Here is a 20,633-nt window from a genome sequence, read left to right on the forward strand (position 1 = left end):
AGAATTATCAGCTGTGCAGATGCCACTGAGCTAGGACAGCCTAGGAATTCCTTCCAGAAGAAGAAATGTCTGGAGTCCTGGGAGCCAGGGGCAGAACACCTGAGCCTCGCTGACTCTCAGAGGCCAGCTCAGGCAAGAGATGGTTCTGGGATGAGGGTGAGGTGCTCAAGCACCCCAAAGAGAGTCTCTGGCCCCCCCGACGGGCTCCGGCTCACCAAAAGCGTTTTGAAAACCGGGCTGAGGGCTTCATCTGCAAGGTCTCACCTGCCTCCAAAGTGCTATGTCACAGAACCAGAGAGACAGAAGAAAAGGACCACTACTAGTTGGGAAACTGCTTCCACCTGCACCTGATACAGAGAAACAGTCACGGATGAACTGAGAGGGTGGGCATGGCCACGGGCAGGGAGGTGGGGCCCGAGGGACCGCAGGGACTGTCCTCAGAGCGGCAGAGAGCTGGGCTCAGGAGACCATGGCCGGAATAAGCTACGGTGAATCATAAAGACATTCTTGCTGTCAGAGAACTCACTGAGGACCCAAGAAAGGAAGTGGATGCATGCAGAGCAGCAAAGTTCACTGCCTGAAGCCCAGCTTCCTGGGCGAGGCCCGTCCTTAGCTGGCTGAGGGTCCACCTGAGGCTGGGGGAGCCGGGGGAGGGGTCTGACTTCCAGCACGGGGTGGTGTGTGTGTGAGGGAACTGGGCTGGCCTCAGGCCTCATCCCTGATTTTTACACTTCCCAGGCCACAGTTAGGGAAGGTACCCTTCCCCGGGGCTGAGGCAGGTAGGAGGCAGGGAGGGAAGGGAAGGTCTCGAGGTGGAGGCAGCACGCTACCTTTGTTGGCAGGCATGAAGTCCTTCGCCTTGTCTTTACAGTAGTGGAGGCAGCAGGATAGGATCAGGTCATCGTTGTTGCCCTGGAGGAAGACAGGGTGAGTGCCGTGGGGTCACAGCTCGGTGTCCCGCCCATCCGCGTCCTGGCCCTGCCTGGCCAGGTCCCACTGTGCCGAGTGTGACCGGGGGACGAGGAGCCCCCTCCTGGGCCTCGATGGCGGCTGCCCCTGGGGGCAGAGGTCCAGACTGCGGGGCCAGCCTCCAGCCCCTCCCTCCTGGGGCCCCTGTTCTGAGGGCTGGCTCGAGTGTTCCCGCTCTGCCCTGGGTCTCACCAGCTGGCCAGTGATGTCCTCGCTGCGGAAGGCGATGGATTCGAGCTCATTGCCACGGCTGGTCAGGGCCCGCAGGCAAGAGTCCCGACTCTCGAATCGCCGCTCGAGGAACTCAATGGACTTCCGGGCCTTTTCTTGCACCACGCGGGCATAGCCCCCGGCCCGGTGGTCTGTCTCCTGCCCCTTGGCCAGGCCGTCCAGCTCATTGATCACTGAGGAGACACAGTCCCACAAGGAATCAGACTCAGCAATCAGGTGTGTCTTGTCTGTCTGCACCCGAGGCCTTGCTTTCCCAGGTAGCTCCTCCCTGACCCTGGAGGCCACGTGGCCCCACAGGAGTCTTCCCGTGAAACCGGGGGCCCTTGGAGGGCAAGAAGTGCCCTCGATGTTCCAAGTGTTCTCTCCTTTTTCTGCCTCTTCCCCTGGGCCCCACCCTTCTCCTGGGAGGAATTTACAGGGATTTTCTGGAGCTGCTGTATCCAGAAGAAGAAACCAGGCCTCTCCATCACATTCCTCAGTTACAGAATCAAATTGAGAGGGTCCCTCGGGAGAGGCAGGGGTATGCAGCAGCTAGAGAGAGGGGCACCCTCCCTCATCAGCCCGGGCCCCCGCACAGCTGTCCAAGAGGGGCCCAGTTCTCTGCCTGCTCCTGGCAGAGCGCGGGGAGGTCACAGGGTGGGAAGTGGGGTCATGGTCTCACATGCAGGGACCCTGCTAGTCCCCTGAACTTCTTGGCACTTCTACCTCCCCTTGGCACTTCTACCTCCTCTGATACTGCACGTGTGTGTGTGTGTGTGTGTGTGTGTGTGTGTGTGTCTGCCTGCCTATGTGTCTGGGACACGGCTTCATTTTCTGGTGAAGATTCTTTCCAAAATTCCAGCCAAGAGCCTGAGGTCAAGTGGGAAATATGCACTCCTTGGGGGCTCCGGGAGAGTTTGGGGTCTGAGGCCTCTCCTCAGCACAGTGATTCATGGCTCGGGGAGTCGGCGTGAGCACGCTGTTCCATGGTGAGCCTGGCACTCACTGTCTGGGTATTCAGAGACACTTTCTGGAAAGCGCCCATGTGGGAACACGAACACACACACACACACACACCCATGCCTTCAGCAACCTGAGGCTGCAGTGTCCACACAACGTATGGCTGAGGTTGCGGAGTAGTGGTGACTGAGTGTATGGTACACCAAACAGAACATCAAACGTGAAAAACTGGTGTTCTATCCCAAAATCTGCTTTCCTGCTTCCAAATTAAACAGGCTTCAAAGGGGAAGCTTGTTTGTGCTTCTGCACCAGGCGGGGTTTCTCGACGCTGGGGTCAGGCCTAAGGAGCACGGAGCAGGTTAAAGAGCACAAGAAACAAGCGGGGAGGCTGTCGGCTTAACCCTCTGTGCTCTGGGCACAGGGCAGGGGCCTGCTCTCCCGTGACAGAGCTGGCATCTCCTGGTGCCCTGGGGGCTGACTATCCTATAGCTACCATCTCCGCTGGGTCTTCTTATGTATTTGCTCCCTCCCCACATAATCCGGCTTCCCCCACTGACCCATAAACTCGCCAAGGCCGAGGGCTGCAGCTCTACCTTTCATGGGCCCCCTCGGGAACAAGGAGCCTGAGCACATGGTAGGGGCACCATCAGTGTTGGTGACCAAGAACTCATTGGGCTGGGCTGGTGTCTGAGGCTCCTTCCAAGACGTAGATGAGCAACCTGAGACATGGCCACCTCTCTCAGTTACCCCATTTCCTGACCATCCAGCAAAGAGCGGCCAATTCCCTTTCTTACCCCTGAAAATCTCCCGGGCAGGTGGGCACTGGGACTTGCTCTCCTGAAAGCCGCCCCACCCAGGACCCGGCGAGGGCAGAGGGGTGGCTGCAACAACGTGAGGGTCTGACTCGGCCCTGGGGAGACGAGCTGCTCTACTTCTGAAGAACAGAAAACCTTCCCGTGGGTCTCAGGGCCTGGGCTGAAGAGGCTCTGGCCAGGCCACATGGGGAGGGGGAAGGAAGACAGGGAGGGTGGAGGCAGGCCGAGGGCCGCTTCAGTGCCAACATTCTCAGGTGGTGCTAACGTGTTTCCCACAACCCCCCAGGGTTCTACAGCCCCTGCAGGGGCGGATGTTTCCTGCCCTTTGTTTCCACCCTCATCTGGCACTCAGGCACTGGGGACTGGGAGGGAAGGCCCAGTGGAACATCTTGGCATGGATGTCAGAGGTGGCTTGGCAGGCAGACGGCCAGTCTGGCAGACCGTCCAGAGGCCAGGGCTTCCAAACTTGTTCCAAGTGGCTGCTGAGAGGGGACATTAGGCAGCCTGGGCTTCCCAGTCGTCTCCCAGACCCCCTCCCTCCAGAGGACAGCTCTCGGCGCTATCGGCTGTGTGAGCTGTACAGACAGGAGCCGGGGCCCCTCCTGAAGCCGACCCACCACAGGGCTCTGAGAACCAGGGGTGCCTTAGACAGTCCCTGGAGAGGGCCCAGCTGGGCTCCTCCGGCCTGAGGGTGGAAGCACGCGAGCGGCCCTGAGATGCTGACCCTGTACCAGCAAACAGCGACCAGACAGTGGTGAGGGCCCAAGTGGCAGGAATCCACAGGCGAGAGCCAAGGGCTTGCGCTGGAGGGCCTCCATTGGCCTGGCCTTAGGGTGACACTGGCCAGAAGAACGCTACCTCGAACCAACAGAATGATCGTGAAAAGCTACGAGCCCATCAGACCAAAGGCATCTAACCACTTCAAAATCCTCCCAGCCTCCCTGCCAGACCACCCAGCAGCACTGCCGTTATCTGCCAGGGCTGAGTGTTTACCAATAACGGGAACCAGCTTTGCTGTTTTACTGCGAGCTTTATAAGGATAAAAACAAGGGCTGGGCTTGGGCAGCCTCTGGTTGCTGGGACACAGGAGTCCATTTGCTCAAGCAGTTTAAGCCACGGATCAGCCATAATAATTCGAACTGCTTTGATTATTAAACAGTCTTCCTTGCCCCACGCATTCCCAACTTCCCTGCAAATCCCGTCTTACACACACGGCGGGGCTCTGTCTGCCGGGCCCCGGGGCGTGCGTGCAGAGGGGCCTCATTGCGCACGTGCAGGGCAGGCCCGGCCCTGACTCACCGATGAGGGGTACCACCAGGATGTAGTTCCTGCTCTCCAGCAGCTGCGCCAGGCTGGCCAGGTGGTCAATGAAGCCGTTGGTGTCTGGGACGAGGAACAAGGGTCTGATCTCGAGCTCCATCTGCCTCACGTGACTCTGGTCCTCCAGGACAGCCTACGGGGACGCCGAGTGGTGAATGAGCAGGCCAGCGGCGGGCCAGCCCAGACCCCGACTCCACCGTGTGTGTCAGCGCCCTGCCCCCGCAGCCTCGCCCCCCCCCCCCCCCCCCCCCTCGCTCCAGAGGGACAGCCAGCCCCTCTGGAGGCCGGCCCGAGACAAACCCAGGGAGACCAAATGGCTTGGGGAACTGGGTGTGATTAAAACCCCACGTGGGACTGAGAAGGGACCCTGATGGCATTCAAAATAACGGGGCTCTGAAAGGCAGGCCTGGGGCTAAAAATCAACGAGGCGCACGAGAGTGGTTTCACACACGCTACTGAGAACACAGGAGGTACTTCTTAATTCAGATACTTTAAACGTACACATATACTCAGACAGAATTTGTCATTTCCATTTACTTCACTGTGTAGTTAAGAAAGAAAGAAAAAAGAACCACTTCAAAACCTATGCAAAAAAAGTGATGCTGACAACTAATAATTGGTACCCAGAGTGGCAGGAGTCCACACAGTGGGACAGATGACTTCCCAAGTCACATGTCTGCAGAGAATGACATCCGGATGGACGAGAACGAAGGCTGTCTTCCCCCGACCAGCCCGGGGCTCCCTAAGCAGGGGTCGTCTGTGATCCACCCTCGCTGCTTTGCCACAACGCTATACAATCTATACTGTTTGTTTACTTGGTGTTTTTCTTTAGATGGACTTCAAATCAACTCACTTTTGTGGCTCAGCAAATAACATACGTGGTATCAGGAGTCTGAGCGCCCAAGCATGTTTACCAGTTCAAGCTGAATTTCCGCAGTCAAGAGTCAGCGTGTCTCCTACGCATCACTAAAAAAACCCCTCGGAAAGCTCATGGCCTGGAGCCTGTCAGTCTCATACATTCGCATCTTTTACGGCAGCTTCCATACCCATCTGGAAAAGCCCAATTTTCTCAAGTCTGACAGGGCACGCGTGGTGGAGGCCCTGGGAGATAGGCTTTGGGTCCACCTGTCACTACGGGGCCTGGCCACTCTCCGGCTGCTTCGTCTTCTGGGGACCATGGCCAGGAAGCAAGCTGGTTTGTGGGCATCTGCCCAGACCCCGTGCCCCCCGTGTGTGGAGCTGGAGGGCACCAAAACAAGCCTGGCAGGGGCCCGGCATGCAGGTCCCAGCCCTGCCCTGCCCTCCTGTGGCCTCCTGCCACACACCAACTTGCAGGCACACAGACACGAGCCCTGAGCAGGGGAGCAGATGTGCGTGCCAACTGAGATGGGGCCCACGGGTTGGGCCCTGGCCACCAACAGTCAGTGAGGAAGGTGTTCAGGTTTCAGCGGCAGTGACAGTAAAACTGAAAGGGCATGCCTCCGAGTGCCGGGGGTGGCTCCCCTGTGACCTGCTGGGGACCTCTCCCTTTGAGTAAGTTGCTGCTGCCACCGCCACCACAGCTGGTGGAAGGCACAGGGCGCTGGCAGGCATGAGAAACGCGGCCCGGGCTCGCCTGCAAAGTCTCCTGCGGCTCTCACTCAGGAAGGGAAAGCACCTGGCCTGTGGGCCACCTTCCCAGGAACCTGGGTCCCCAGCCCTCCCCCTGGGGCTGCCAGCTAGAGGGTGACACACGTTCCATCGAACTCAGCCTGGGCATTTAAATATTACTTCTCACTGTGAGGGGGTCGACACAGAACACGTGTGATGGCGTGGGTATTTTGTGAGGACAAGAAACGGTCCCGCTCAGGCTCCATCAGCACCCCAGCCTGTGCTCACGGGTGGGACTCCAGCCTCTCCTCCCGTCACTCCTCTTCCCAGGCCTGAGTTCTCCACCAGCCTGTCCACTGCCAGGAACGTTCTCTTGGTATCCTGGGCCCCCAAACCTCTGTCTTTCTCGGTGAGAAGGGACAGGATGAGCCCTGATGTCAGGTTCGCCTAAGCACAGCATCTCTGCCGCCACCTCCCCCACTCGGACCCATCACATCTTAGTTTTCCTGCCTCCAGAAGTGACCCTCCGGCCCTCAGGCTGACCCTAAGGAAGTGGCACTGGCTGCCCTTTGTACCCTGCGGGAACAATGAGCTCCCAAGACCTCGGACCATCCTTCCTCACTGGGAGGGCCCTTAGGCCAGGTGGCCGAGGGAGGCGGGGGGCTGAGCCTGCTTGGGTGTTTTGATGACAGGACGGAAGAAAAATCTAGGCACAAGGTCCAGGGAAGCGTGCGCCGTCTGAGTTCCTTGAGCGCTGGCTCAGGGCCAGAAAGGTGAACAGAGGCCACAGCGTCGTGGGGAGGTGGCAGCCGGGCTGGGTCCCCAGGGGTGGGTGGGACCGAGCTGCTGAGGGTGGTCGGGGCTGTGCTGCCACCATCCGGTCCCGGGACACCCGCGGACGACTTCCCTTAACCTGGTTTCTGCCCAGTGACTCACTGCATGCCTGCTTCCTGTTCCCCACATGCCCTCCTGGGTCTCAGGAGATTCAATGAAGCTGCTCCCCCTTCTTTTGGGGTACCAGTAGGCCTCTGGAGGGGGGGTCATGCCTGGGTCATGATACTAGCCCAGTCCCCTTAAGAGAATTCAGATGAGGAAGGATTGGGAATCGCAGGCCCTTGTCTGTGGGTGTCGGTGTTTCCGGCCCTCTGAGTGGCGGTGTGTGTGTGTGTGTGTGTGTGTGTGTGTGTGTGTGTGTCTATGTGTGTGTGTTTAGCATTTGCCCTCCCAACTTTTCCAGATTTTACCCGTCAGATTCCTGGCAGCTGTGCACGGCGCCTGTGCCGGCCGTCACGTCCCACTCTGATCCCTGGGTCGCACGGTGAGAGAAGGACACAGGATGCGCAGGGAGTGAAAAAGTGATGTCGGTGGGGCGAGTGCCAAGTCCCCACTCAGAGCCATGGGACGCTCGGGGAGAGGGGGAAGCATGCTGCCGCGGAGTTCAGAGGCCGGTAGTGAGATTTATTTTTGTTTGTATGAGCAAAAAGCTGCAGAAGCCTCTGGTGGGGGTGAGGGGGGCGCAACTGGAATGCTGTGATTCAGACAGACTGGCCCTGGCCCGGAGTCAAGTGTGCTGACCCGGAAGGAGAGGTCCTTAGGAACCCTTCTTGCTGCGGCGAAGGCTGGGCCGCAGTGGTCCTCTGATGCAGAGCTGGGAACCCTAGGGAAAGCGTGGACATGCTGGATCAGACCAGGGGCGACAGGGACCATGAAGACACCCAGTGTGAAGAAGGAAAGAACTTAACTCTGTGTCTGGAAGGCACTCAGTAACCAACTTTCTCTGAAGCCCAGAGGCACCCTGGAGCAAGCAGGCTGGTGGGGACCTGGGAGGGGGGCTGGTCCACAGCGACATCCGAGGAGGAAGCTACCGGGCCGGGGTCCCCAGAAAGGGCTCCCTCACAGGTTAACTTCCTCCTTCGATGTGCTGGGGATGACTGGGGGAGGCTGACCCTTTTAGAAATTGAGACACTGAGAGTTACAAATAAAGGTACCGCCGTTAGTTCACACGGGAGTCGTGGAACTGGAGGAACTCGGGTCACAGAGCAGCGCCAGGTCAAGAGTAGGCCTTCCTTCTGCTCAGGGCTCCACAGGGACTGCAGCCACAGGCTGATGGGACTGTTGATCCCTGGGCCTCTCTGGCCAGACCAATGTCTTCACCAGAAATGAGAAGTGTGGTAACAGCGAATTTCCACGCTCATCCTGTGTCTGAAAGTATCTAGCTAGATGCCTGATATTAGTAACAACCAATTTCAGTTTCCGTTCTTCCTGCCCAAGTCCATTTTTCAGCTCTTATACATCCAGTGGGGGTGACTATCTGGGGCAACCACTAGGGAGCAGAGCTGGGGACGGTGAGGCAGTGGACTGCTGACCTCTGTTATGAGATTCATGGCGCTCTTGGTGGTTTGTTTTTCCTTTTTTTTTTAAACTGTGTAAAGTTATATGGCGTATTTAAGTATTTAAAGTTAAGTGGAGGTATTTTTTAAAAAATTTAAAAAGGTGGAAAAATGGAAATGAAATATAAAATAGGAAAAGCTGGTGAGATAACCACTGGCATTACAGGCAGACATTCTTTTTTGGGGGGGACACCCTGTGCAGCATGTGGGATCTTAGTCCCCCAACCAGGGACTGAACCCATGCCCCCTGCAGTGGAAGCTGCGAGTCTTATCCACTGGACCACCAAGGAACTCCCAGGCGTTCCTTCTTGAGCTGAAGAAACCCACGGGTGCAGATTCTGCATCTGCTCCACAAAGCAGCCCAGGTCATTGGCTTCCCTCAGCATCTTCATTGCAGGGGGGTTGCTCACGGGAACATTTCTGCTCAGGATCCCTTCTCTGAATATCCAGAGTCGGTACCACAGAGCTTAACATATACTTGCCATCTTTTTCAAAGTTATAATTATGATGACTTGCCCGCTACTTCTTGCTGCCCTTTCAAGATGGACAGGGAGTGGCAGGGCCAAGCATGCCACCCCTGGGCTTGCTCCAAGCAGCAGCCCAAGGGTATTTCGGCCAGAAAGCCTGACCTCTCTCAGGAGGACAGCCCCCTGTGGATGCTGCAGCAGCCAGGGAGGTGCGAGCGGCTGAAGCGAGCTCTGGGATGGGCGTTTGCCCAGCTCCACGGGCTGCTGTGCCTTCCTGTCCTGGCGTGAACGTGCCCCTGGCCGGGTAGCACGCTGGCTCCCGCCCCGTCTCCGACAGTTAGGAGCCAGGGCTGAGTGTCCGCCTTCCGCTGGATTCCATACAGGTGTGGGGGCTCTGTGCATGCCCCATTGTTCCACAGCGCCGCCCCCCGCAGCTGGGTGGCAGTGTGAATGGGCTGCAGCTATATTTAGCATGAAACTCCTGGGGCCGTCACAAAGGAGTGACCGCATCTTCAGGAGGGTGGGTGGGCGGGAAGGGGACGGGGAGCGAAGCTATTTTCAGAACACATGTCATTGCTGGCTACGGAGCAAGGCTGCGGCCATAACGCCGAGAGAAACAATAGCTGTGGCTAGAGGAAGAGCCTGTTATGTTTCAGGTGGGATGTTTGCAACTGCTCAGGAAACCTGACCCCGCCCGACAGCAGCACAAATCACTGCAGAGCCTCCTGGAGGCAGAGAGGAGGCGGGGGATTCACAGGGCCAGGGTGAGGTGCCAAGAGGCCACGCCTCGAGCCCGGAGGAGGATTTTCAGCGACTGCTTTGCCCTGGGGGCCTGGTTAGGAATTAAACACTTCTGACCAATTTCCCAGACAAACTAGGCCCCCTGCTCTGGTCTCTGACACCTCCCAAGAAGGGCAATGGGAACAAAAGGATCTCGGCAGAAGGCAGCAAGGTGGGCACAACCAGGGCAAGACGCAGAGCCGTCTCGGGCAACGGGCGAAGGCTGGGCTGAGCCAAGAGGGTGGCCTCGAAGCCCTCCCTGGGTGGGCGCACTTGGCCCCCAGTGTCCAGGGCCCCGCCTGGGCGCCGAGGCTCCAGCTGCACAGGTCCTGAGAGCTGCCCACACCCCTTTCCTGACCTCCAGCCGGCCCCGCTCACCAGCCTCTGTGCAACGCCGGAAGCGGGGAGGGACAGGCTGCGGAGGAGGCCAGGCCTCGCCTCCCCCAATCCCGCAGCTGAGTGCAGGCCCAGGGGTCTAGGTGGGAGCAGGGAAGCGGGGGTGTGGCTCTGGCCCCAGATCTCAGTTGGGCTTTACAGCCAGCATGGGGGCCGGGAGGGTTTTTTCCAACCCCATCTTCATATCCCCTTCCCCAAACATGTGTGGTTCCTGTTTTGCTGCATCTGTAAAAGGCGCTGGGAGCTGGGGACCTGCCTTACACCTCTTGGTTAACACCCCTGGAGACGGAGGGGGTTCGGAGCCGTGTAATTTACAGCCCATCTCCCCGATCTTAATTCACCCGATGCTCCTCTCTTCCTTATTGTATTAGTGTGACCAGGTACCTGCCAACAATAATGGCCTCTCCAGCTAGGAGCCTCTCCCCCACTCCCAGGACAATTTATACCTTTTCCTTGGGATTTTCCCCCCTTAAATTAAACAAAAAGAGGAAAAATAAGAAAAGGTTAACATGGGTTTGGAGCGCTGCAGCCCCGTAGTTCTGGGCAGGGAGCCAATGGCCCGAGGGCACACACATGTGTGTGCTCTCCCAGAAGGGCCTTCACCGGCCCTGTTTTACAGCCACCTCGGCACAGACTCCAGGGTTCACGCATATGGCCAGACAGATGTGTCTGGCTTACGTTCAAGGCTGGAAAATGAAGAATTATGGAAGTGAAGGGCCCCGGGCATTAAAGGGGGGCGGGGAGAAGGGAAGGGGGGAATTTTTTCTCTGCTGAGAAATCCTCCTGTGGCTGTGAGGCTGGAGGAAGAGGGCTGACAGGAGGCAGGCTGCCAGCAGCGGCGCATGTGGGGCCTGCTCTTAAAGGGGCCCCAGCCGCCCAGCCTGACGGCCCACAGCAGGCCCTCGGTGCCTGGACCGGAGCACACTGCTCCGAGGGAGCCGACGGGCCAGACAGGCCCCCAGGCAGGAGCGGCCACAGGCCCCGGAAGTCAAGTCCCGCACAAGACTGCTGTCAGGCACCGCTCGTCACTGGTGAGGCCGGGCTGCCCACGGCGCTTGGGACAAGGCCAGGCCCCCCGGCACGTGCTCCACCAGCAGCTGGCGCTCCCCTTTGGTAACAGGGCTCGCTCGCATGTCACATCACTGACTTCTTCGCGCCAGTGGACACTCTGGGACGGGACTCTCTTGGTTCACCTGCATGTCCCCTTGTAACCAGCCTGGTAGGTGCTCAGCACTGCTTACCACACTGAGCGGAAGACGCAGGACCTGATTCCAAGGAGTTCACGGTGCGGTGGGGGAACAAGCCCAGCAATAAGTGTAATCTGAGACGCGATATACGTTTCACGAGTGAAGTATAAATCAGTGCCACAGGAACACTGAGCAGAGAGATGACTCCTCCTGCGGGGAGTTGGGGAAGGCTTCACGGGGGAGATGGGGTTTCGTCTGGGGACTGAAGGAAGACTAGAATTTCAATAGGTAATAGGAAATGTGGAGCAGAAGAAAGGGTACTTGGGCTTGAGGGAGCAGCAGGAACCAAGACGTGAGCGTGGGGAAGGGGAGTGCTGTCTGGGGACGGTGGGCGGAAGGAGGGTTAGTGTTGTCCAGGCAGCGGGGCCCGAGTGTCTGGATGGACAGGCACTTCGCGTGCACTGTCTTCTGAGGGAGGTGCTGTCACCACTTTTGTCTGACAGGTGAGGAAACGGGCTCAAGGAAGTTAAAGCATTTGCCCAACATCACACAGCTTGTGAGGGCTCATGGGGAACGAGAGAAGAGGCTGGGAAAACAGACTGGGAACAGCCTCAGATGCCACAGTAAGGAATTCAACTTTATTAGCCAAGCAAAGGTGCTGACGATTCCTGGGCAGGGGAGTGGCTCTTTTGGGAAGGGAACGATGAAACTATGTATAATGATAAACTGCAGGCAGTAAGCCTGGCTCGCAGACCCAGTACCACAACTCCAGGAGCTGCCATTCACAGACTCCAAGGTAAATAGGACCCTGTCAGACTTGTGCAGTGCAGGGTTGCTGGCTCCAATCTAGTCAATCCCTGGGCTACAGCAGCAGCTGTGGCGATGGGAATGGAGAGGAGAGGAGGGCATGAATGAGTGGACAGGATCTGATAAGAAATCAGACACGAGGGAGCTTCCCTGGTGGCTTAGTGGTAAAGAATTTGTCTGCCAGTGCAGGGGACACGGGTTCGATCCTTGGGCTGGGAAGATCCCACATACTGTGGAGCAATTAAGTCTGTGCGCTACAACAACTACTGAGTCTGTGCTCTGGAGCCCGGGAGCTGCAGCTACCAAGCCCGTGTGCCACCACTGCTAGAGCCTGCATGCCGCAGAGCCTGCGCTTCGCAACAGTGAGAGATCCATGCATCACAAGTAGACAGCCCCCACTCGCTGCAGCTAGAGGAAAAGCCTGTGCAGCAATGAACACACAGCACAGCCAAATACAAATAAATAAAACTAAAAAAAACTTAAAAAGCAGACATGAGGGCTTAGAAGCTAGTGAGGAACTTTAAGATGATGCTCTCAGACTTCCTTGATAGTTCAGTGGTTAAGAATCCACCTGCCAAAGCAGGGGACATGGGTTTGATCCCTGATTTTGGAGGATCTCACATGTTGCGGGGCAATTAAGCCTGTGAACCAAAACTACCTAGCCTTGCCCTAGAGCCCATGCTCTGCAACAAGAGAAGCTACTGCAAGGAGAAGCCTGAGCACCACAGTGAAGAGAGGAGCACCCACTCGCCACAACTAGAGAAAGCCCAAACTCAGCAACAAAGACCCAGAACAGCCAAAAAGTAATAATAAATAATTTTAAAAATTAAAAAAAGATGACGCTCTCTTTGGTATCATTCATGAACTCATTGAACAAAAATATCTGCTGACTGTCAACTTTGCATGCTGAGACTAAGAAGTAAGAGAAAGGAAGGAGGAGACCAAGTAAAGAACAATGGTCTAGAAGCCCAGGAGGTTGGTGTGGTCAACAGACAGAATACGAGGGTCCTTGTGAGCTGCAGGGAGGTGGCTTCAGGGCCCAAAGCCACAGGGAAGTCAAGTGTGATGAAGAACCATCAAAGACAGGTACCTGGGGACCTCTGATACAGTCGACTCTATGACTGTTGGGGTGAGAGTCAAGAAATGGAGGTGGTGGGATGGAGAAAAGTTCTGGGACGACTGATGGTGAGGAAGAAAAGAGCCACAAGTCAGGAAGAAAGACAGCCTGAGGGTGAGGCTCTGAGGGCCAGGACAGAGGTTTACAGAGATCACAGAAAGAGGAAGGCAGTGGCCACACCACCGTGATGGTGGTGCTGTAGAGGTACCACACACTTAATTCCAACAGGTCGACTGGTACACATGTGTCTAAAGGCCCATGGAATCCAACAGACAGAGCTCTTCCCAGGGCAGGGCTCCGTCCGACGGACGAGACCATCAGTCCGCTGTCAGCCATGCACACACTCTGTGTGACACACGCTAAGCGCGTACACCGGCTCCTGCAGGCCTCTGGCCACTCCACGAGGGAGGTGCTGTCACTACTTTCATTGTGCAAATGAGGAAACTGGTTCGGAGAAGTTAAACCATGTGCCCGAAGACACATGGTTGGTAAGTGGTGGAGCCCAGCCTGATCAGGTTGGCCTGACCACACGCACTGCACTCCATGCCAAAGGCCAGAGGTAGGTGAAGAGAGGGCTGAAGACAGACATCCCTGAAGAGGATTGGTGCTTCCCTACGTGTGCAGCTAGTCTTAAAGCAGGAGCGTGGCCAGCCCTTCCCTGTCTGCCCTGATAGATAAGAGGAATAGATAAGAGGAAGTGAGCTTACACCACAAGAGTCGGACCTGGGAGAACCATAAGGAAAAGCTTGCGGGCAGAGACAGCATGGGTCCACAAGAGGCCCGCTGATGTGAGAATCCTGGTGTGGAGATGGGAGTAATTTCTCTCTGAAGGGTTTAGTGTGTCCTATCCAGAGGGGCTCGGCCATTACAGTGGGAATACATGCACACAGACAGTGGCCATGACACCAGCTCACCCCTGAGAACAGGTGTTCTCAATAGAGAACCTTGGTTTCTCCAGGAGTGTCTGCACGAGGCTCAGGGGAACTGGGAAACCCCCGAAACTGTGTGAAAGGTCCGGTCTGTGCGGCATCACAGATCATCACAGGGGGAGGAGCTTTCAGCAGATTCTTGGAGAAGAACCTGACCCTGCCTTGGATCCCAGGAGGAGGGGGACTGCAGGCGCTGAACCAGAATTTAGCAGCGGAAGAACAACACAGGTGGCGGAACCAGTCAGGTCCCAGCAAGAGGGTCCTGCTCACCCCCATTCCCATCTCCCCTGGGCCCTGAGCAGACCACCACCCACACCAGAACCGCGTGCCTGGCTGGGCCCCACCTGGATCTTCTCCTGGCGACGCTGCTGCTCCGCTATCTTCCTGGCCAGAGCCAGCTTCTTGGCCCGAAGCTCCCTGATGTCGTCCTCGCCCCCACTGCCTTCGGCCTCCGAGTCTTCCTCAAAGTCTTCAATCACTACGTCCTCCTCCTTCAGTGGGGGCGCACGTCAGGAGAGAGAGGAGACCGTGAGCCCACAGCACTGACCAGACCCACCCTTTGGTCCCTCCCGCGTCTCAACTCGGGCTTCTCTGACCACTCCCTGCACAGGGCCCCACGGTGTGTGCTCCCCTCGGCTCAGGGAAGTGTCACGTTTTCCCCTGGCTCTCCTGTGCTCTCCAGGGTCCTCCTCTTGCACACTCACAGATCCACACTGTATCTACTTCCATGCCTACATTCACAGTCCTTTCTTCTTTGCACATACTCCAAAAATCAAACTTTGGGCCTATTTTCATTTTGAAACTCACCAAAGGGGAAAACGACAGAGAAAGTTAAACCACCCAACTGAAGTGTAATTCATGCTAATGATCTGATAGGAATCACTCTGGCCAACAGCTGGGATCTGGGCGTGGACACGCCCTCGCCCCAGACGGCGTCAGGGAGCAGATGCTGCAGCTCAGCAGACCTTGCCCTGGTTTCTTTTTAAGACCACAGGCTGGCGGTGTGAGGGCTGGGGGCCCCATGATAGGAATTCACATGACATGACCTTGCACAGCTGCCCTCCAGGGGCCAGGACAGACTGGGAGAAGGCAGGCTAGCTTAAGGAATCTCCTGCCAGGCTGGAGGCGCCTTCCCCAGGGATGGCACCTCCCTGCTCTCAGCCTCGACTCTTAGAAGCCACCACTCCCCGGGTGGTCCTGGGCTCCACTTCTCACTCCCTCACTCTTGGCCTTGGTCAGTGGAGAACATGCAGCTGCCTGAGAGAGCTCCCTTGGAGGGACAGCGTTAACACGGGTAACAGGGGGTGGTTGAGCAGAAGATTCCTGGGTCTGAATGATAACTGGATGATAATAATGATGATGATTATGACAGTAACAGCTGTCATTTACTGAGTGCTTACTATGAAGCCAGGTACCCGACTAAGCATTTTTCACTCACTTAATTTAATTAACAACTCATTTAATACAACAGCCTGTGAATGGATGCTATCATCACCCCTAGTTAATAAATGAACAAATGGAGGTCTAGAGAGTTAAAACAATTTGCTCAGGGTCACGAGGCAAGCAAGTGGCAGAACAGGGATTCAAACCTTAGTGAGTCTGATTCCAAAGTCTGTGCTCCTACCAACGACCCCCAACGGTGCAGGTGCAGCCCCGGACCTAGATGGAGCTCAGGGCCAGCCTCGGCGGCCCAGCTGTGCTCCCACAGGCCCACAGGAATCCTGCTCAACACAGGCTGCCCTTTCCTCCAACTGCCCACTGCGACGGCATTCCGACAGACACACTGCGGAAAGTGGTGAGCAGAGTGTGTCTGTGGGTAGGCAGTGCTTTGCTTCAGGAGAATTGAGGGGTGGGGAGTTAGGTGTGTCGGCAGCATCCTTAAGGAAATGGACTCTGTTCTGCTCATGAAGAATGATGTCTGAATAGACGGCTCCCCCCTTCCTCTCTCGATCACCTTAAGTGACTCAGTCTTACAGGGAGGAGAGGGACGAGATCTCAGGATGGGGCCACTAGACGAGATCTCAGAACTGCCACTAACCTAAGAGGTCTCAGGGGTCTGGGGTGCTGTCCGCAGTCACTACTCATCTGAGAACCTGCAGGCTCCCGCAGTGTCACCCGCTTCCAGAGCAGCCCAGGCCTTGGGAAGGAGGAAGGCTCTCTCTGCACATTTACTTCCTGTCTTAGGGGTTAACCTGGATGGGGTGAGTGGAGTCAAGTCCCTGGCCGGCCTGTGGGAGACACTGCCCCTGCCTGCTCTGATCAGCGATACACAGGGTTATCATGGGGCTTGCACTGAGCCTGAATGAGGTCAAAAGAGGGTCAGCAAGGCTTGTCTGAGGTTGGCTCAGCTCTCACACCAAACGAGGAAGTGCAGGGTTGTGAAATTACACAGACCAGGGTAAGCAGGGTTTCCCAGGGGCCACTAACACAAAGGAACCCAGGAGGCTCGTGGGAAAAGGAAGAAGTGGGCAGCACGGCATGGGTCACAACCTCCGTCGGGTCAAGCAGCCTTAGAGGGAGGGAGACAGCGTGGCACAGCCAAGACCTGGGCCAGGAGCTGGACTGTTTCCTGTGGGAGGGGAGGAGCCCCTCCCTCTGGGCTCGCCTGCCTCCTTGAATCTGGTCCTGCAGGTTCCTGGGGCCAGGGGACATCTCCTGCAGTACCCTGGAGAGCTACCTTGCTCACCTTCTACTGCCTGCCTCAGCCTTAGAACATGGGTGAGAGCCCACTGGGGCGCTACCCCGCCCAGGCTTCCCTCCACGGTGCCCAGGGCTTGGGTGGCACTGCTCCGCCCTGCCCAGAGCCTGAACACCCCAGTGGCTTTAGTAAGCCCACTGGCTCCTCCCATACTGACAGCTCATTCTTTCCCGTTACTCCCTGCCCAGGTTTCATCTGGAGGGCCTGGAATCATGGGCTCAGCTTCATCCCTGGAACCACCTCTCGCCTGGAAGTGGAGCCCTGTGTCATCAGGGGTGGGGTGGGGTTCTCCAGCTATTCCAATGAAGCCCGTCCAAGACTGTGCTGCTCTGAAGACTCTGAAGCAAAGGTGGCCACTCTATCACTGCCTCAGATCACCAGCGAGAGCTTCCAGCTGACATCTGGCTTCCCGGGCCTGCTGCTGATTTCATCCCTGAACCCCGCCCTGCTCCACCGGGCGCTGGAGACCGCCGCAGGCCAAATGACTGTGCTGGCCGACGGCTGACCTGGCCTCTGGCTGCAGTCGCTTCCGTCCCCTCCTTGAGCCCCACGTTCCTTCCCACCTAAGCCCCCTCTGCCTCTAACACTGGCGGGGTGGGGGGCAAAGAGGAGGGAAGAGACGAGCATCCGGCAAAGTGGACTCTGTGTGCACCCCCAGCAGTCATCCACACCCAGGCACACAGCAGGGCAGCGAGCAGCGGCAGTAAATGCACACACGCACCCACACTGTCCCACCTCACATCAACTCACAACCCACAGATGGCGGGGCAGCTGGCAGCAGTGTTCAACTTAAGCCGACACACAAACCCCCTGCACAGAGAACCACAGTAAGAGTCACCCCCAGAAAGAAACCTCCATCCACGGTGAGGCAAACGCCAGTGGGGTCTGGCAGGGGCGGGCACTCGGGCTGGTACACACACATACACGTACACACACACTGTCTGGAGTGAGGCAAGGGCTACAGGAACAACCAAGGGCAAACAAACAAGAGGAGAATTCCTTAATCACATCAGGATGTGCAGGAGGGAGGGCGGGAGGGAGCAAGGGAGGGGGTGATTTTCCACACGGGGCCAGCAATGTCAGCTCTTCCTGTGCGTGTGCTGGAGGCTGCAGTTCGGGCCTGCGCTGCACTGGGCTCCACACATCCATAAACTTGATCCTCGGCCTGAACCCTAACACTCCCCACCCCCCCGACCCCCTTCTCTAAGCCTCCAGAGCTGCACATTATTAAACTCTTTCTTCCCTCCCTTCTCCTCCAATGCAACATTAAAAAGAAGCATCTGGAACTCGTAGCAGAGTGAGATGGAGGCACTGGGGTGGGAATGGCAGGAAGGGGCACCAGCAGAGTGCACTCTTGAGGGGCCGGCTGGTCACGTCAGCATCGCCACTGCTCCGGGTGGTTATAAATAACCAAGGGTCAACGCTGAACCCTGGGCAGCACAGGGCTGGGGGGAGCCGTCCCTCGGCCACAGCGGGCTCTTCCCGCATTGTACCTCATCTTCCAGTTGTTTTCCCTCTTGGCTTCCCATTTCCTTTCCCATGGTGTCTGGGACGGGTGCCACTGACACATATTTTCCACCCTTGAATGCCAGCAGAGGCTCTTCTTGTCCACAAAGGGCTTCCAGAAAATACTTCAGCACTGTGACCCTTTTGCAGTCGGCTGCAATAACCTACGGGGCGAGAGGGAGAGAAGAAAAACAGCACTTTCTGAAAGGGAAGATGAGAGACATTGACTGGAGGCTTAGGGGCACCCGAGAAATGTGTCACCTGGGAGGTGGGGGTGCGTGGAGAGAGTGAGCGGGAGCGTGTGTATGTGAGATGAGGCCAAAGGCCAAGATCCTTGAGTCACCAGCATCTCCCCTCAGGTCATCTCTAGGGTGGCGGACAACCCCAGCACCAGTGACCGTTGTCCTCTGGGGTTCTGCCTCTCTGTGACCTAAGTCCTGATATGGTATCTAGCTGGACAGGAGGAGGGGCGGAGGGTAAGATGCTGATGGTCACAGAACTCGGAGTCCTGGTGCTCTCACTGCCACTCTCCATGCTGCTCCCAGCTCCACTCTTGCCAGACTCCTGAGGGGAGAACTTTCAGCCTGAGTGAGAAATGAATGATGAGGGCTTTCTTGGCTGTTTCATTTCAGCCACATCATTTCAGGTTTCCCCTGACAGGTTCCTGCCCCACCTAAGAGCTTCTCGTGCTCAAGAGACGGGGGTCCAGCAGGAAACTGTAGTCAGCAGAAGGGAGACAGGCAGAGCAGGTGGGAGCAGGGTGTTCCACCACGCTCTGCTCCTCCAGGGGTTTGGGCTGTCCCGCTCCCCTGTGGCCACATCAGCACACAAGCCAGTGCTGTCAGAGAAGCTGGGGCTGATTTAGCTGAAATGAAATCAGTGTCTTGAGCAATCATCACATTTGTAAGTGGCTGAGATAAAGTTTCCACAGTCACCCCGCCTGGGGTCCTTCTCCTGCGAGACCTGCAAACCTACCTGCTTTACACCTTCTTGTGCCCTTTTCTTCCTCCCTGGCCTCTGGGGTCCTCTCCTCCCTTCTGGGAGGGCACTCACCAAGGGAGGAGAGGGGCCCCCGTTGGATCTGGAGCTCACAAGTAGTGAAGGCCATTCCCACGAGGAAACGCTGCAGTGGCCAAACATGCCACAGGGCGGCAGCCCCTCCGTGACCATGACTCCAGCCCCCTACCTGCCACCAACCTCAAGCCTCCCATCCTATCACATGACGGGGACTGCCCTGGCTGCGCCGCACAGTACGCTAACTAACGAGGAGACTGTCTTAGATTGTTTGCTCAGTGGTGCACAGGTGTCTTTGTCATCGCCCTTGCCTGGGTGATAACCCCCGACCCCCTGGTGGCAGAGATTACCTCTTGCACTTCCCTGGCAAGGGGTGCCAGGGACAAGCAGGGCACTCGGGAGGTGCATAGGAAGGGCTGAGAGGCGCAGGGAAGCCGGGCTGAGTGCCAGAGGGAGAGATGAGGCAGGCATGACCCAAGTCCGCCAGGAGCCGGTGGAGACGAGCACCGCTCCGGCAGCTGGGTGGCCGGGGGAGGCTGACTGCACACGACTGTCAGCCCTGTGCCTCCATCCTCGGCCACGTCTCAGCCTGGATGGAGGCCCAGGATGGAGGCACACGGCTCAGGGCTGACAGTGCCTCTGCTGGCCCCACCAAGGGCCTGGGAAGCAACTGAGGCCTGAATTGAAGGCTGAATACCTCGACCACCTGGGAGGCTGGCCTGAAAGGTGCTCGGCTACCCGGGAGCGGCTGAGGGAAGGATAGCTGTCATGAGCTTGGGGTGCCTCGTCCTGTGCTTCCAAGGAGGAAAGAAGTGCATGCCGGGCCAGGGCAGGTCACCGCGGGTTCCATCGCGTGTCTTCACACATGGGATGAGGAAGGCTAGAAATACAGAAGCAGGGGCTAAGAGGCATTAAAGAACAGAGCTGAAATGAGTAATAGCCTGGCAGCCAGCACGCACAGCGGCCTCCCTGCATCCCCAGCCTCTCACTTGCAGAGGAAACTTCTGCATTTCCACAAGACTGCCAGTTTCCTCTCTGTGGTCTAATTTTAACCACCTTGTCGTTACAGTGTGTGTCAGCCACCTGACCCCACTGTGACCTCTGACCTTCTGCCCCAGCTACTGCTTGCACTATGGAGAATTATGTAACGGAGCCAAGACTTTCCTTTTCGGTGTGAGACTGCTGTCACTGAATGGAGAGGAGGTGGGGGTGAAGGAGTGAGAGAAGGACAGAGGAAAAGCCTGACGGTGGTCCCTGGCATCACCCTGGGGTGAGGGGTGTGCTGGCGCTCCCACTGAGTGTGCAGCCGAAACCTGCCCAGGAGACGAGAGTGTGCCCAGGGGTGTGTGTGCTGACAGGCGGGCCAGACAATTCCTGCTGTAAGGGCATGGGCCGGAGGGCACGCCGAGTGGCTGGGGAACAAAGCAGGATTCCTGGCCAAGAGGGAGAAAGGCCACATGTGTGGATGTGGGGCTCCT

At 57.3% G+C, this 20,633-nt stretch overlaps 1 protein-coding gene across 4 annotated transcripts in view; it reads right to left on the minus strand.

The window, feature by feature from the left end:
* Positions 1 to 20,633, minus strand: part of SMG6 (SMG6 nonsense mediated mRNA decay factor) — a 196,577-nt gene that overhangs the window by 4,005 nt on the left and 171,939 nt on the right. For all 4 annotated transcript variants that reach the window (XM_043903370.1, XM_043903371.1, XM_043903372.1 and 1 more), the window contains 5 exons: positions 18,129 to 18,305; positions 14,282 to 14,428; positions 4,254 to 4,407; positions 1,162 to 1,373; positions 831 to 912 (listed from right to left, as the gene is read on the minus strand). In XM_043903370.1, coding sequence (XP_043759305.1) covers positions 831 to 912; positions 1,162 to 1,373; positions 4,254 to 4,407; positions 14,282 to 14,428; positions 18,129 to 18,305 — 772 coding nt within the window. The remainder of the gene's footprint in view (positions 1 to 830; positions 913 to 1,161; positions 1,374 to 4,253; positions 4,408 to 14,281; positions 14,429 to 18,128; positions 18,306 to 20,633) is intronic.

This window comes from Cervus elaphus, chromosome 5 (genome assembly GCF_910594005.1).
Source record: "Cervus elaphus chromosome 5, mCerEla1.1, whole genome shotgun sequence".
Classification (NCBI taxonomy): domain Eukaryota; kingdom Metazoa; phylum Chordata; class Mammalia; order Artiodactyla; family Cervidae; genus Cervus; species Cervus elaphus.